Genomic DNA, 18,050 nt, shown 5'->3' on the forward strand with positions numbered 1-18,050 from the left:
GAAGTATTCTAAAGGCAGGATGACTCAACTGTGCTGCAATATTCAAGATCATTAAGGGTGCAGTGGCACAAGAGAAGACAACAGGGACATATTAATATCAATTTCAATGCGAGGCCAAATAAGGTGTCAGAAAGTCAATAAGATGTGTGTGTACTGTCCTTAACAAGGCAAAAATTAAAGTAATAAAATTCAATATGAGCAACAGTACATGGTTTAGGAATTATTTGCAAATGAACTTTTCAGTGATTAAAACTAGTTACATCTCACAAGATGCAGGATATTTAATGATGTGAAGAGTGAAAGCAATCAAGGAGAACTGAACCAGGATAAAACTCTGAGGCATGTTGTGGCTCACTGAAATGAAGAATTAATAAATGTAAAGAGTGCAGGTAAATGAAACAAAAAAATTGAGAAATCTGTTTTAAAGGGATAGAGGATGTCGAGGTTTATAACAATACAGGTTCATATCTCACACTTGGGACAATTCACACTAGGTATGATCATAATTTCTCCATTTTGAAATAATTAAGTTACAATTTTTCAAAGAAAAAAACATGACACGGAATAAGCCATTTTTACGTTTCATTACAACAGATCGTATTTCTGGATTCAGTGCATCAGCTAATGATGATAACATTATAGTTTTGAGACTGAAATTAATACTAATGTCTTAAAGCAGACAACTATTATGAATCATTATGCATTAAAGAATTGTGATTTTGAACAATGAAGACCAGATCAAAATTAAAAGTATGAATAGATTTCATAAATTTCTTTAAATAATTAGTGTTGATTATGTACATGATAAAATATGAAATACGTTCACCAAATTAAATATTTCTATTTGTTTTTGTTCAATAACAACCATTACCTACAAAAATAATGCAACTAACTCTTCTATGTATAGTGTGAGCACTCAGAAGATGCCAGCACATCCTAAGTCCTCTTTCTGTCAGCTTTGATTAAATATCTCCACCTGAGGTGTATTTCTCTTCGTTGCAAGTCAGCAATTCCATGATGCACATTGTGTTATCATGGGAAATCAAGAGCCAAGTGTTTCCGAAACAAGTTATTAATCATAATTCTTAATTCAGTATCAGGTTACAATACCCCCTTCAGATAAACAACTGCTACAATTCCTGAAATCAGTTACACTCACAGAAGTAGAAATATTTTTATTAATAAAAAACAAGATTAATCTGTCAACAGAAGTCACTGCTAATTGCCATCAATCACAATTAGCTACAAAGGGTTGCTTGTTATAAAGGAATAGGTGGAATAACTGAAGATCACATCTAATTTTTGTCACTCCTTAGTAGATTACTGGGTAACCACATACCTTCTGAAGAATGCTCTTTAAAATTATAAACTTTATGTACCTGGTGTTTCTATTTCTGCAACACACACCAAATTTCCAAATGCTAATCAGTCCAAATCCAGGGGGGGAGAAAATCAGTAATCTATTCCTCCTGCAGGCAGGTGATGGCAGTGACTCCAAACAGTTTGAAAGAAATTTGCACCTGCATAAAATGTTTGAGATTGCATCTTCAAAATAACCCCATACATTACACAAATTTATTACATCAAGGAATGATACCCTCAAGCTTGTTGTGCTCATACGACACAAAATTATTATATAAAGGAATGAGAGGAATGGAAATAGAAGCAAACAATAACAACTCACTCACAGGAAACAATTTCAAGAAAATTATTCTTTTCAGTGGAACTCAAAGCCCATCATTAAGAAACAAATATCTTGTCCCTGAGCAGCACACATAAGAGTCATTTAAGAGTCGCGATGTAATGATGCAGCTCTATAAAACTCTGGTTAGGCCACACTTGGAGTACTGTGTCCAGTTCTGGTCGCCTCACTATAGGAAGGATGTGGAAGCATTGGAAAGAGTACAGAGGAGATTTACCAGGATGCTGCCTGGTTTAGAGAGTATGGATTATGATCAGATATTAAGGGAGCTAGGGCTTTACTCTTTGGAGAGGAGGAGGATGAGAGGAGACATGATAGAGGTGTACAAGATAATAAGAGGAATAGGTAGAGTGGATAGCCAGTGCTTCTTCCCGAGGGCACCACTGCTCAGTACAAGAGGACATGGCTTTAAGGTCAGGGGTGGGAAGTTCAAGGGGGATATTAGAGGAAGATTTTTTACTCAGAGAGTGGTTGGTGCATGGAATGCACTGCCTGAGTCAGTGGTGGAGGCAGATACACTAGTGAAATTTAAGAAACTACTAGACAGGTATATGGAGGAATTTAAGGTGGGGAGGGAGGTTATATGGGTGGCAGGGTTTGAGGGTCAGCACAACATTGTGGGCCAAAGGGCCTGTACTGTGCTGTACTATTCTATGTTCTATGTTCTATAAAATGATGGAGCAACTTAGCTGATCAGACAGCATCTATGGAGAGAAATAGAGAGTCAATATTTCAATCCAAAACTCTTGTTGAAAGGTCTCAGCCCAAAATGACAAATGTTTATTTTCCTCCATAGATGCTGCCTGCCCTGCTGTGTTCCTCCAGCCTCTTGTGTGTGTTGCTCCAGATTTCCAACATCTCCATAATTTCTTTTGTCTCCCGCCACGGTACTTTCAGATACGCCGTTGTCTGACACAGATCGAGAAGGAAGTACTGAGCTAAAGGAGATTCTATCTATGGAAGCTCCTCCAACATAACTTTAAAAAATCTGCACTTCTTAAGGTGAAACCTCATTGTCATCCTCAAATTTAATTGTTTCACAGCTTTATTTACGAGGTTTTAAAAGCTGGAATTCTCTAAATCACACATCTGCTCTCTCTTTTCTCCTTTCAGATGTTCCTTAAAACCTACCTCTTTGATCTAGCATTTGTAAATCCTGTCCTTGTATCTTAAGTTGCTCAGCCTTAATTTCTCTTTGATATTGCTTCTGTGAAACACTAGAGGCATTTTGTTACATTAAAGGACACTAATTAAATAAAGTTTTACTTTTTATATATACCAGAAACAATTCTTCTTCTCACAGAATTTGTCATGGGATTGCTGTTAATTCAACTTCCAAAACAGTGATAAAAAGAAATATAATGACTTGCAAATCAGAACCGTAATGTGCATAGAAGTTTTAAAGGTTTGCTTATTAAAAAGCTTAACTTGAGCAACAGCATATAAAATTATTACAATCAGATAAATGAAAATAGTAAATTATTATTTTAAAGGAATATCAGGTACATCTGTCAAAACTCTTTGATACAAGGTACTTTTTGAAATTTTCACGACTTCAGAATAAGGCTAGACCTTTTTGAAACCCACCATTGCATACTGATTTAACGCACAAAGGAGCTGGAGGAACTCAGCAGGTCAGGTTTATATTTCAGGTCCAGGCTGCTGTAATGAATTTTTTTGTATAAAATATAGAAAAGTTGGTTGTTCTCAAAATCCTGATTTGCTTATACCTTTAAAGATGCTGGTAAGACTTTCTACATCATCTTGAATGCGCAGTTGCAATATTTCCTGAAGCAGAGAATGGCGGTGGTTCTCCTCATCAATGCCCATTTGTTCCAACTTTCCTTCAGTCATTCTCAACAAAGCACGTCCTGTTGGCATAAATAAATGTTACTCATAAGACTATAAGAAAGAGGAAAAGGAGAAAACTACCAGTGTCTGCTCAGTCATTCAATAAGATAATAGTTGATCTAATTTTCCTCACCCACTTTCCCACCCTCTTCCACAAGTCTCAATTCCATTATTGATTAAAATCTATCCATCCCAGCTTTGAATATATTCAAAGATTCCATTTTCTACAGCTTACTGTATTCCAAAGAATCACAACCCTTTTCAGAGAAGATATTCTGAAATGAGCAACACTTTACGATAGTAACTTCTGGTAACCACCTCTTATCTACACTGGTGTCAATCTCCAGTGACTGATTAACGCCTTTGGAATCTGGAAGCAAAACAGAGCATGCAGACATTGTTAGATCATGCAAACCCTTCTCAAACAGCATCTGAGGGCAGGATTGAACCTGGGTCACTGGAGCTGTGTGGTAATAGCACTGACTGCTGTGCTGTCATGCCATCCATATCAAACACATCAATACCAGAAATTTTTCCAGATTCCTCCCGCTACCACCCAACGGAGTTCTAATACTAACTGCAATTTTAAAAGAAAAGGAAATCTAACAAAGAATTAGCCAATAATCACTAACTTCATGTTCCAATGTACAAATCAACCAGGATTCTGAGATGTATGCTGGCCTGTTACAGAAACTTAACTTCTGGCAAGAAAAACAAATACAAATAAAGGACAAAACTCACTTTCCACCTGTGGTAAAATAAAATTACACAATCTGTATGCCAACACATTTTAGAGAATGATGATGCAATTTCAACAAAGCAAGCGATGAACTTTAGACCTTTCCACTTTAAAAAACTCCAATTATATAGATCATTCAGTTACAGGCTGAAAGCTGAAAAACAAGTTAAACTCTGCCAAGTGTCAACAAGACATATTACTCGGAGAACAGTTTATAAGCGTCTACAATTGCTGTAAGTGTCAGTTGTCAGCCCTAGTTGTGATTCAGAACAGCAAAGCATATCAGGTTAAATTGCTTACCTTCTGCACAGCCTTCATCTCAATGTAGTTCCTTCTTCTGAAATAGTTTATCATTCATATACAGCAGTATAGGTCAGACAGAGTGTTAATCATAGATAAGTATCTTTTAAGAGCTCATTTTGCAGTGACATTGCCTGAACTTTGTGAACACCAAATGCTACATAACAACCCTACCCAAATTACTCATCTTCAGACCCACCTCTTTAAGTACTTATACAGAGACAGCATTCCACATATTTATTCTACACCCCCCATGATACTGCTCAATAACCTTTACTCTTATGAAAATAAAAAATGTACTGCAGTTATTACTACATGATGCACCTTTAAGACTACGTTATCAAATTATTTGAGTTAAGATTAAAGAGATCTGTTATGAAGTTTCATGTATCCCAGATTATAAACAATGATATCTGTCTATGTCTCCACAATTTTGAATTTGTTCCTTAAAATCTTTCTCCCTCCCAATCTCCAAAATGTTTCTTGGAATTTACTTCTTTGAATAAAGTCCTATTGTGATGTTCAATACAAAGTCCACCTTTTCTAGTTTTCTTGTCACCCCATTACAGAAAGCATGTGCAGGTTTTGCAAAAGGTGCAGAAGAGATTCACAAAGTGTTGCCTGGATTAGAGGGTATGAGCTGCAAAGAAAGGTTACACAAATGTGGGTTGTATTCTCTGGAGCATTCACAGACATCCCACCTCTCCTGGAAGTTCCGGGAGTCTCCCGCATATCGATAGTGGCTCCCTGATGCCAGGATATTATATACAATATCCCGGAAATAGATTTTTTTGAGAGGGAGAGGGAGAGCGAGCATCCTGATTGGTCTCTCTTCGTGCTAAGAGTGGTCCCCAACCACCGGGCCGCGAGGAAACGATATGATTTGGCGATATGAGTCAGCGGCACCTTTTCTCATTCCCTGTCACGCCCACTGTTGGAACTTGAACACACGCGAGGTCATTGCCCGCGCGTCATCCATGTCAGCGCGGGAGGAGATCAACTCCTCGAGCTTGCAAATGACGGCGGGCTGAAAAGTATGTTTGACATAACATCTCTGCCAGCATTCTGGATCAAACTCAAGGCTAAATATCCTGAGATAGCCATGTAAGCACTGAAAACGCTGCTTCCATTTCCAACATCATATCGCTGCGAAGCGGAGTTTTCTGCAATGAATGCAACGAAAACTAAATTGCGGAATAGACTGGACATAAGGACCCCCCCCTTCGAGTATTGCTCCCATCACTCCTCAATGGGACCGTGTTGTTGCAGGAAAACAAGCCCAGGGCTCGCACTGATTCAGCGATATTGGTGTGTTGCAATGATTTTATATGTTCATATGAGGAAAATATGCGCTGTGTTTAATATCCAAACGTTACTTAAAATGTTATGATGCTACTGACTTATAATTGACTTATCACCTATATTCCAGTCATGATTAACAAACCCCGCCCCCCCCCCGCCCCGGTCAGGCGGTCCGCAAGAATGTTGTCAATATTAAACTGGTCTGCGATGCAAAAATGTTGGGGCCCCCTGCTAAGCAGACCTATCAGTTTTCTGTGGGAGGGCTTTACAGTCAACCTCAAAAATAATGACAGTGCTGCTCGCTGCACTGTTTGCAACAGTGACTTTTCTATTGTCCACGGTGGGTTAAAATGTAAAAGACATGTTGAGGTGAGTTTAACAGGTGTCATTCATTCACTAAGAGTCCCTCCAAGATGGATTCTTAGAACAGCTTGTACTGGAGCCTACCAGAGAGAACGCAATTCTAGATTTAGTGTTGTGCAATGAACTGGATTTGATCAGGGACCTCGAGGTAAAGGAGGTAGTGACCATAATATGGTAAATTTTAATCTACAATTTGAGAGGGAGAAGGGAAACTCGGAAGTGTCAGTATTACAGTTGAACAAAGGGAACTATGGTGCTGTGAGGGAGGAGCTGGCCAAAGTTCAATGGAACAATACCCTAGCAGGGATGACAGTGGAACAGCAATGGCAAGTGTTTCCGGGAATAATGCGGAAGGTGCAGGATCAGTTCGTTCCAAAGAGGAAGAAAGATCCTAAGGGAAGTAAGGGGAGGCCGTGGCTGACAAGGTAAGTAATGGACAGTATAAAAATAAAAGAGAAGAAGTATAACATAGCAAAGACGAGTGGGAAGTCGGAGGATTGGGAAACTTTTAAAGAGCAACAGAAGGTAACTAATAAGGCAATACGCAGAGAAAAAATGAGGTACGAAGGTAAACTAGCCAAGAATACAAAGGAGGATAGTAAAAGCTTCTTTAGGTATGTGAAAAGGGAAAAAAATAATTAAGACCAAAATTGGGCCCTTGGACAGAAACGGGTGAATTTATTATAGAGAACAAGGAAATGGCAGACGAGTTGAACAGGTACTTTGGATCTGACTTCACTAGGGAAAACACAAACAATCTCCCAGATATAATAGTCGCCAAAGGACCTAGGGTAATGGATGAACTGAAGGAAATTTATATTAGGCAGGAAATGGTGTTGGATAGACTGTTGGGTCTGAAGGCTGATAAGTCCCTGGGACCTGATGGTCTGCATCCCAGGGTACTTAAGGAGGTGGCTTTAGAAATCGTGGACGCATTGGTAATCATTTTCCAATGTTCTATAGATTCGAGATCAGTTTCTGTGGATTGGAGGGTGGCTAATGTTGTCCCTCTCTTCAAGAAGGGAGGAAGAGAGAAAACAGGGAATTATAGACCGGTTAGCCTGACATCGGTGGTGGGAAAGATGCTGGAGTCAATTATAAAAGATGAAATTACAACACATCTGGACAGCAGTAACAGGATCGGTCCGAGTCAGCATGGATTTACGAAGGGGAAATCGTGCTTGACTAATCTTCTGGAATTTTTTGAGGATGTAACTGAAAATGGACAAGGGAGAGCCAGTGGATGTAGTGTACCTGGACTTTCAGAAAGCCTTTGATAAAGTCCCACATAGGAGATTAGTGGGCAAAATTAGGGCATATGGTTTGGGGGCAGAGTGCTGACATGGATTGAAAATTAGCTGGCTGACAGGATACAAAGAGTAGCGATTAACCAGTCCCTTTCGGAATAGCAGGCGGTGACCAGTGGGGTACCGCAGGGTTCAGTGCTGGGACCGCAACTTTTTACAATATATATTAATGATTTAGATGAGGGAATTAAAAGTAACATTAGCAAATTTGCCGATGACACAAAGTTGGGCGGCAGTGTGAAATGTGAGGAGGATGTTATGAGAATGCAGGGTGACTTGGACAGGCTGGGTAAGTGGGCAGATGCAGTTTAATGTGGATAAATGTGAGGTTATCCACTTTGGTCGTAAGAACAGGAAGGCAGATTATTATCTAAATGGAGTCAAGTTAGGAAAAGGGGAGGTACAATGAGATCTAGGCATTCTTGTACATCAGTCACTGAAAGCAAGCATGCAGGTACAGCAGGCAGTGAAGAAAGCTAATGGCATGCTGGCCTTCATAACAAGGGGAATTGAGTATAAGAGCAAAGAGGTCCTTCTGCAGCTGTACAGAGCCCTGGTGAGACCACACCTGGAGTACTGTGTGCAGTTTTGGTCTCCAAATTTGAGGAAGGACATTCTTGCTATTGAGGGAGTGCAGCGTAGGTTCACAAGGTTTAATTCCCAGGATGGCGGGACTGTCATATGTCGAAAGATTGGAGTGACTGGGCTTGTATACTCTGGAATTTAGAAGGCTGAGAGGGGATCTTATTGAAACATATAAGATTATTAAGAGATTGGACACGCTGGAGGCAGGAAGCATGTTCCCGCTGATGGGTGAGTCCAGAACCAGAGGCCACAGTGTAAGAATAAGGGGTAGGCCATTTAGAACGGAGTTGAGGAAAAACTTCTTCACCCAGAGAGTGCTGGATATATGGAATGCTCTGCCCCAGAAGGCTGTGGAGGCCAAGTCTCTGGATGCTTTCAAGAAAGAGATGGCTAGAGCTCTTAAAGATAGCGGAATCAAAGGTTATGGGGATAAGGCAGGAACTGGATACTGATTGTGGATGATCAGCCATGATCACAGTGAATGGCGATGCTGGGTCGAAGCGCCGAATGGCCTACTCCTGCACCTATTGTCTATTGTCTATTAGCATAGCTAACGTTATTTGAACTAGCTGGCTAGCTGCTAAGGAGCTACGCTACTGATGTCCTACGTGATGAGGCCAAACTCCCTGTAGACTTGCTTTAAGTTGTAATAGAATAAACATGACAATATAAGTACATATTTTAATGTCACATTTTCTTCATATACCCAACTTGGTTTACAGATTAGACAAAATCACTAAACAATGTATTACATACACCCTTGGAGGTCGATGGGGGTGGGGGGGGAGAGATATGGGGTTGCGGGGGGTGGGGGTGCTACCTCCCTGAGATGAGCTTTTGCAGGGTGGGATGTCTGCATTCATGGAGGGGAGAAATTCATAAATTTAAGAGAGGCATGGATAGGGTAAAATCTTCGTGCATTGAAGGGAAGGAGGAGCCAGTTTAAAGGAAATTTGTGAGGGGGGTGCCAGGAGTGTGCTGCCACGTAATGAAAGCAGATACGATAGTGGTGTTTAGATAGATAGATGAGTGTGCAGGAGATGGAGGGATATGGATTATGTGTAGGCAGAAGATGATTTAGCTTAATTTGGAATTGTGTTCAATGCAGACACTGGGAGCCAAAGTTCCAGTTGCTATACTGCTCCTGAAGAAAGCATTCTGTATAAAAAGAGCTTATGAGAACATGTCCAAAATAAATGTCTATAGTGGCTTGCAGTATGCCATTTTGATGTATGGCTACTTCTTCCAAAATTATTCACCTGCCATAGGCTGAGCAACATCAGGTTTCCAGCTGATACTCCACACTACTGCCTAGCATTCCTGATGCAAGCTCACTTCACAAGATGGAGGATGTCACTGACAACAGCAATGTGATGATGCTGTCACGTTTAACTGGATTATAGTGAAATTAAGTTGAGCCTAATTTTAGAAAAGAACAAAGTAAAAATATTTATTTGGAAGAGGGTTACTTCTCAGTGAAGGGAAAATAATCCAGTCCAGCTAATCAACTTGAGCTCTTACGAAGGCTCTTGGCTGAGCATTTTGTATCTTTCTTCACTGAAAGGATGTCATAATAAATTTTACAATAAAGGAAATGTTAGTTCTGAAATAAGATGGGATGAAACGGGTGCTACTTTCGAGGCTGGAAATGGTCATTTACTCATTCTGGATGGGATGTGTCCCAGCTGCAAAGGGCAAGAATGGAAATTGATTATATCATTCCACAATTACCCATGTCTTTTTTTAAGAAATGACTGCCTTCTATGAGGGCTGGGGAATTTAAAATATTGTGACATTATTCAATTCATCTGGAAGGAAGTGTGTAATGGTGTCCACAGTTCTTATCAATATACAGTATGTTATTAGTAGGACTTAAGTTTATAGCACCTCAATGGGATATGAAGAACATGAAACACTCGACATCCCTGCATGTACGTGACTGATGATCCCACAATGTTCAGGAACAGTTACAACTACAACAGCACCAGTCTTCTGAACTTCACTCACCAAAATTCAGAACTGCTCCCACAAACTACAGACGCACTTTCAAAGACTCTACAGCACATGCTCTCAGTATTTTTTTGTTCAATTTGTCTTCTTTTGCACGTTGGTGGTTTGTCAGTCTTCGTTTATACTCAGTATTCTTTCATAAATTCTATGTATTTATTTTCCTATATATGCCTGCAAGAAAATAAATCTCAAGGTAGTATATGGTAACATAGAACATAAAAATTTACAGCACATTACAGGCCCTTTGGCCCATCATGTTGTGCCGACCTACAGCTACAGGTATTGCTCCTTTCCTGTTTCTGACTTCTACCCACACTGAGTCAGTAGACCAACCCTCCATGACTCCTTCCTTTTCTGCAGCCCTGACACTATCCCTAAACAGCAATGCCACCCCCCCCCCACCACCTCTTTTGCTTTCCTCTCTGTTCTTTTTGAAACATCTAAAGCCCGGCACACTCAGCAGCTATTCCTGCTCCTGAGACATCCAAGACTCCATAATGGCCACAACGTCACAGTTCCACGTATTGATCCATGCTCTAAGTTCATCCACCTTGTTTATGATACTCCTTGCATTAAAATAGACACATCTCAAACCATCAGGCTGACTGCATCTTTGCTCTAACATCTGCCTATCCTTCCTCACAAACTCCCTACAGGCCGCCTCTACTTGTGCCCCAACGTCCCCATCCTCTGCCTCTTCACTTTGGTTCGCACATCCCTAAAAAATCTAGTTTAAACCCTCCCTAATAGCATTAGCAAGCCTCCCCACCAGGATATTGGACCCCTTCGGATTCAAGTGCAACCTGTCCTTTTTATACATACTTCGATAATAAACTTCCTTTGATTTTTGACTTAAATGTTGCAGAGAATAAAACGAAACAGTTGAAAGCAGAAAGCTCATGAGAAGCCAAAAAAAGTTTCACACAATAGAAACTTGCAATAATGCGGTGAATAGTGAGGAGGGTAGCAACAGTCTTGGAGAACACGGACAGATGGCGAAAAGAACAGACACATGGCAAACTGTATATACAGAGTCATGTATCTTCATCTCTTTCTATATTCACAGTCTGATAGGTGAAGTAATACGTCATTGTCAAAAATGCAAAACGTTTCTCTTCATGAAGAAATAGGAAATAGGATTTATTTCAATAAAAATGATAGGAAAAGAGATGCAGATTAAACAGTACAATTCTAAAGACTGTTTAGGGTCAGGGTCATTTGGAGCATACAGATCTTTGAAGGTGAATGATATGCTGAACATACATGTCTGGATTTATAAAGAATGAATTTTATAAATGGAGGCCTTTGTGAATGAGAGAACAAAAGGCAAGAAAGGCATATTAAGTTCTACAGATTCCAGTTGGAATGCAGGTGGAGTATTCGATTTTCAGCAACATTATTCAGGAAGAATGTATGTGCTTTACACAGCTTTCGGAATCAGCAATATCTTTTTCTAAAAGAAATGGAATAAATACATCCAAAGAAAAGTAAAAGCTCAGCTGCAAGAGATAAACAGGAGGGCCAGCTGAACTGATTTGTTCTTTCAAATAACCCACAGAGACATAGAAGATTGTATGACCTTCTCCTTTACCACATCCAAGGTGGGAGTCAATCTACTGTCTAAATCAGACGTCACTCATTACATTTCTGCTCGTCTCCTTACTTACAGTTAGCCAAACTAAGTTGAAGAGGTCAAGGGACTGTTCTCTAAAGCAGGTTAAAGGCATAAAAAAAGTTGAGAACCTCTGCTCTAAAGGAAAATGTGGCCTTCGCATTGACCAAGCTTCATAACCCAATGTGCAAGACTTCTAAAATCAGGAAGTAGACAGAACAACCTGCAGGAATGGTCATTCGTAGATAGGTAAAGTGCAAGAATAAGAAAATGAACATCAAGAAATACAAGGACTGGAAATCTGAAAAAAAACACAAAATGTAGTGGAAACATTCACTAGCAGAGCTATAGCCAATAAACAATAGACTGACATAGTCCAGATGCTCCACAGATGAAACGCAAGGCCAACGAGATGGTGTTTGCTGTAGACCTGTTTTGTCAGTACCTGAATTGTAGTGGGTCCAGCTTGTCTGCTAAAAATTCGGATTTGAAAACTGCACTTGGTGTGTGGGTAAATATAGATTTTAATTTTGATTTTTTCCATTTTATTATATAATTCATTGTCATTCTCAGTTTATATTGTAAAGTTGCAATGCTTCTGTACTCAAGTCAGTTATAAGATTCTACCAAGCAATATCCACAAATAAAAAATTAACAATATTCACATCAAATAGGCACATTCTTAAAATGGGTTCACTGTGCTTGACCGAATGATTAAACTTTAAAATATTACTGACAGGAAATATTTTTAAACATACAGTCGTATATATGCACATGCTTAAATCTTTCATGGGTTCGTACCACACAAGTTTTTAAAGATTTGAAAGCTTCAGCAAGCCAGTGCAAGCACTTGATATTGCTGCCTCGGCAACACCTGAAATATCAACTGACTCAATTACATGTTCCAGATTTTCTTCCAATTAAGAAAAAATAGATGAGGCTAACAGTAGTCATCACTGTTGCAGGATAAGCTGGGCTAACTTCTAGGATCAGGGTATGTATTAAAATGTGTAAATCTAGAAGTTACTGACAGAAACACCCTGCTATCTGATTCCTCACAGATAAACTCAGTATCAAAATAGTTGCCATCTTCAAGATGCTGCTGGTGAAACATGGCAACGCTTTATGGGCAGCTTACAAAACTTCTAAATACATTTCTTCTGAACGCCTCTCACTGCAATCTTCAGCTAGTAATTTCCTTTTAAGTTACCTACTTTCGAAGTCTTAATGAACTAGCGATTTCATGAAAGACTCAGGAGGACTTGGCTCTCAAGAATGCAAGAATGGCACCTTTAAGCAGACGAAAGGACGTCGCCACAGCCAGAACAGCGGGAGGGGCAGAGGTCTGCAAGCCAGACTAAAACATTGGGGTATTAAAATTCCTCTGCCCAGTATCTTGTTAGAAAATGTACACAGTCACTGGAGAACAAAATTGAGGACAATAGACAATAATAGACAATAGACAATAGGTGCAGGAGTAGGCCATTCAGCCCTTCGAGCCAGCACCACCATTCACTGTGATAAGGGCAAGATTGCTTTTATCAGAGGAAAACAAGCAATTGCCAAGTTCTGTGTTTTACAGAGACATAGCTGACCTCAGACACACCAGGTACAAACGGAAGATCCAAGAGCTTCTCAATACACCGGATGGGCCAAACTGCTTATTTGGAGAAGGGAAAAGATGGGGGTTCATGATAAACTCTTCATGGCGTTGAGACATAGTGGTTCTGTCACACTCTTGTTCCCCTGACTAAAAATTAGGCCGACTGCTCTACTTACCAAGACAGTTTTCCTCTGTAATCCTGACTATAGTTTACATACTGCCAAAGGTCGATGTTAAGCAAGCGTTCAATATATATGAGCAAATAAGAAACAGTCTATCCCATCGCCTTTCAGATCACTGCCGGGGAATTCAATCAGGCTTGTTTGAAAGAAATCTCTGAGCAGTTATCATCAACACGTCACCCACAGCACAAGGGACTCCAGACACACTCGACCACTGTTATACACGATTGGAATGCCTACCATTTAATCCCTAGACCACATTTCAAGAAAACTGATAACAAGGCTGTCCTCCTCCTACCTGCATAAAGAGCAAAACTCCAGAGGTAAGGACAACAAAGAGGTGGTCACAGGAAGCAGAGGAGCAACTATGGGATTGTTTCTAGTCAGTGAATTGGGCTCTGTCCAAGGACTCATTGCATTTCATGAATGGCCGTGCTTGTCACTTCCTTTATAAAAACAGCTGGAGATGAGCACCTCCCCACAAAATCACTCAAGAGTCTTCCCCAATCAGAAGCCGTGGGTGAACCATGAGATCCGCAATCAGCTGAGCGCCAGATCAGTGGCGTTCAAGTCTGGTGACCAAGTAAAACACAAGAGGTCCAGGTAAGACCTCCGGAAGGCCATCTCACATGCGAAGTGGCAATTCCAGACCACAACTGAAACTCTGAAAGATGCTCCACAGCTGTGGCAGGCCTCACCTCTTACAAAGTGAAACCCAGCAACAAAGTTGACAACAAGGTTTCGTTCCCAGGTGAGCTCAATGCCTTTTATGCTCATTTTGACCGTCAAAATCACCTGCATAATCTCCACACAGCACCCCCCACCCGATGACCCTGTGATTTAAGTCCCTAAGACTGATGTGAGAGCATCATTCAGGAGGGTAAACCCATGGAAAGCATTCGGCCTAGGTGAGGTACCTAGCCGATTACATAAGATCAACTGGCTGGAGCATTGTGCACTAAATTTTGTAAAAATATTGGATGCAAGTCTGAACAATTCCAAGTGAGACTTTAGCCCTTCGTGAGCTTGCAGCACGTAAGGTGTCTGTACAAGTTAAACACTGTAGGCTTGTTAATAGTGGCTGCATTTACACTATAGGTTTGTTAGAATGTTTGCTAGTAGCCTCCACATACTTCCTTAGCCTCGAAGGCACCAGTGGCATGAGACCAAAAGACCAAAGAGTTTATCTGCCTCTGTGCGTCTCGCTATGCTTGTGGATTGATGCACTGTTTATGGAGGCACCTTCCACTCCGTTCCTGGGACTTCACCTAGACAGAGGAATCATGATTGGTCAGTGCCTAGGATGGACCCAGGGCAATTTCATGAGCCAGAATTCAGAGTTCCCCTGACAACAGTGACAATCAAGTGGAGACTAAGAATTCACAACTCTCTGGCTAAAGAAATTCCTCCTTATCTCCATTCTAAAAGGACACCCCTCTATTCTGAGGCTATATCCTCTGGTCTTAGACTTTCCCACCATAGGAAACATCCACATCTCTATCAAGTCCTTTCACCATTCAAGATACTTCAGTTCTTCTGAATTCCAGTGAATATAGGTCCAGAGCCATCAAACACCTTTCATATGACAAGCCATTCAATCCTGGAACCATTTTTGAGAATCTCCTTTGAACCCTCACCAGTTTCAGCACATCCTTTCTAAGATAAGAGGCCCAAACCTGCTCACAATACTCCAAGTGAAGCCTCACCAGTGCTTTATCAAGTTTCAGCATTACATCCTTGCTTTTATGTTCTAGTCCTCTTAAAATGGATACTAACATCACATTCACCACAGACTCAACCTGCAAATTAACCTTTATGGAATACTGCACAAGGACTCTCAAGTCCCTTTGCACCTCAAATTTTTGTATTTTCTCTCCATTTAGAAAATAGTCACCCCTTTCATTTCTTCTACCAAAGAAAATGACCATGCACTTTCCAACACTCTATTCCATCTGCCATTTCTTTGCCCATTCTCCTAATCTGTCCAAGACCTTCTGTAGCCTCTCTACTTGATCAAAACTACCTGCCCCTACACCTATCTTCATATCATCTGCAAACTTTGCAACAAAGCCATCAATTCCATCATCCAAATCATTGACATATAACATAAAAATAATCGGTCCCAGCACAGAAACCCATGGGACATCACTAGTCACCAGCAGCCAGCCAGATAAGGCTCCCTTTATTCCTACTCTTTGCTTCCTGCCAATCAGCTACTGTTTTATCCATGCTAGAATCTCTCTTGTAACACCATGGGCTTATTAAGCAGCCTCACCTGTGGCTCCTTGTCAATGGCCTTCTGAAAATCCAAGTACATAACATCAACTGATACTCGTTTGTCTATCCTGCTTATTATTTCTTCAAAGAATTCCAACAGATTTGTCAGGCAAGATTTACCTTTTTTAAAAAATATTTTTACGCATTTCTACAATAAAACTACAAAGAAAAAACCCAACAACAAAATGGAGATTTATACAGTGCAAAACAAACAAATCCAATATACAATTCATAACAGTAAAAAAAAAGCACCCAAAATAGAATTATGGAAAGTTAGTATCCACCCCAACCTCCCACTGAAAAAAAAAACCCAGGCCAACCATATCTGTGTGTAAAAGAAAAAAAAATTAACCGGAGCATTCAACCCCAGAGAACTGTAAATATATATTTATTTGACGTCAGCGGTGGGTAAATTGATGGAAAGTATTCTTAGAGATGGTATATATAATTATCCGGATAGACAGGGTCTAGGAACAGTCAACATGGATTTGTGCGTGGAAGGTCATGTTTGACAAATCTTATTGAATTTTTTGATGAGGTTACTAGGAAAGTTGACAAGGGTAAAGTGGTGGATGTTGTCTATATGGACTTCAGTAAGGCCTTTGACAAGGTTCCACACGGAAGGTTAGTTAGGAAGGTTCAATCGTTAGATATTATTATCGAAGTAGTAAAATGGATTCAGCAGTGGCTGGATGGGAGACGCCAGAGAGTAGTGATAGATAACTGTGTATCAGATTGGAGGACGGTGTGTAGCGGTGTGCCTCAGGGATCTGTACTGGGTCCAATGTTGTTTGTCATATTTATTAATGATCTGGATGATGGGGTAGTAAATTGGATTAGTAAGTATGCAGACGATACTAAGATAGGTGGAGTTGTGGATAATGAAGTAGGTTTTCAAAGCTTGCAGAGAGATTTAGACCATTTAGAAGAGTGGGCTAAAAGATGGCAGATGGAGTTTAATGCTGATAAATGTGAGGTGCTACATTTTGGTAGGACTAATCAAAATAGGACATACATGGTAAATGGTAGGGCTTTGAAGAATACTGTAGAACAGAGGGATCTAGGAATAATGGTGCATAGTTCCCTGAAGGCGGAATCTCATGTGGATAGGGTGGTGAAGAAAGTTTTTGGTATGCTGGCCTTTATAAATCAGAGCATTGAGTATAGGAGTTAGGATGTAATGTTGAAATTGTACAAGGCATTGGTAAGGCTAAATTTGGAGTATTGTGTACAGTTCTGGTCACTGAATTACAGGAAAGATGTCAACAAAATTGAGAGAGTACAGATGAGATTTACTAGAATGTTGCCTGGGTTTCACCTCCTAAGTTACAAAGAAAGGTTGAACAAGTTTATTCTTTGGAGCATAGAAGGTTGAGGGGGGACTTGATAGAGGTATTTAAAATTATGAGGTGGATAGATAGTGTTGACATGGATAGGCTTTTTCCATTGGGGGGGGAGATTCAAACAAGAGGACATGAGTTGAGAGTTAAGGGGCAAAAGTTTAGGGGTAACATGAGGGGGAACTTCTTCACTCAGAGAGTGGTAGCTGTGTGGAACGAGCTTCCAGGAGAAGAGAGGCAGATTTGATTTTGTCATTTAAAATTGGATAGGTATATGGACAGGAAAGGAATGGAGGGTTATGGGCTGAGTGCAGGTAGATGGGACTAGGTGAGAGTAAGAGGTCGGCACGGACTAGAAGGGCCGAGATAGCCTGTTTCCGTGCTGTAATTGTTATATAGGAAAAAAAAGTATAATGCCGACTACCAAAAGTATAATGTAATTCACAACAAAAAAACAGTATAACTTACAAAAAAAAGCTGAAAGAGATTGTAGCATCCAAAAAAAGGATAAACTTAACCTAAAGAAGAGTTATGAAAATATTCAAGAAAAGGTCCCTACACCTTAAGAAACTTTATATCCAAATTAAGAAGTGAATAATGAATCTTTTCAAGGTCTAAACAGGACATAATATCACTAAGCCATTGAGCGTGAGTGGGTGGGGCAGCATCTTTCCACCTAAGAAGAATCAATCGTCTAGCCAAGAGAGGGGCAAAAGATAATGCTAGACGTTTAGTTGGACTCAAGTGCATACCTACTTCACCCAAGGTGCCAAAAAGAGCAACCAGAGGGTTAGGTTCTAAATGGCAATTAAGAATATGAGATTTTTTAAATTTCAAAATATACTTTATTCAAAAATAAAATTATATACAATAAACC

At 40.1% G+C, this 18,050-nt stretch overlaps 1 protein-coding gene across 8 annotated transcripts in view; it reads right to left on the reverse strand.

The window, feature by feature from the left end:
• Nucleotides 1-18,050, reverse strand: part of LOC134339444 (sterile alpha motif domain-containing protein 12-like) — a 58,934-nt gene that overhangs the window by 13,913 nt on the left and 26,971 nt on the right. For 4 of the 8 annotated variants that reach the window (XM_063035990.1, XM_063035971.1, XM_063035962.1 and 1 more), the window contains exon 4: nucleotides 3,433-3,573. In XM_063035990.1, the coding sequence (XP_062892060.1) occupies nucleotides 3,433-3,573 (141 nt within the window). Of the gene's footprint in view, nucleotides 1-956; nucleotides 1,521-3,432; nucleotides 3,574-3,788; nucleotides 3,826-4,185; nucleotides 4,291-4,592; nucleotides 4,717-18,050 lie in introns of those variants that run through there. The other 4 variants (XR_010016406.1, XR_010016408.1, XR_010016407.1 and 1 more) reach the window with 4 other exon arrangements.

Source organism: Mobula hypostoma, chromosome 2 (genome assembly GCF_963921235.1).
Source record: "Mobula hypostoma chromosome 2, sMobHyp1.1, whole genome shotgun sequence".
Taxonomy (NCBI): Eukaryota; Metazoa; Chordata; class Chondrichthyes; order Myliobatiformes; family Myliobatidae; genus Mobula; species Mobula hypostoma.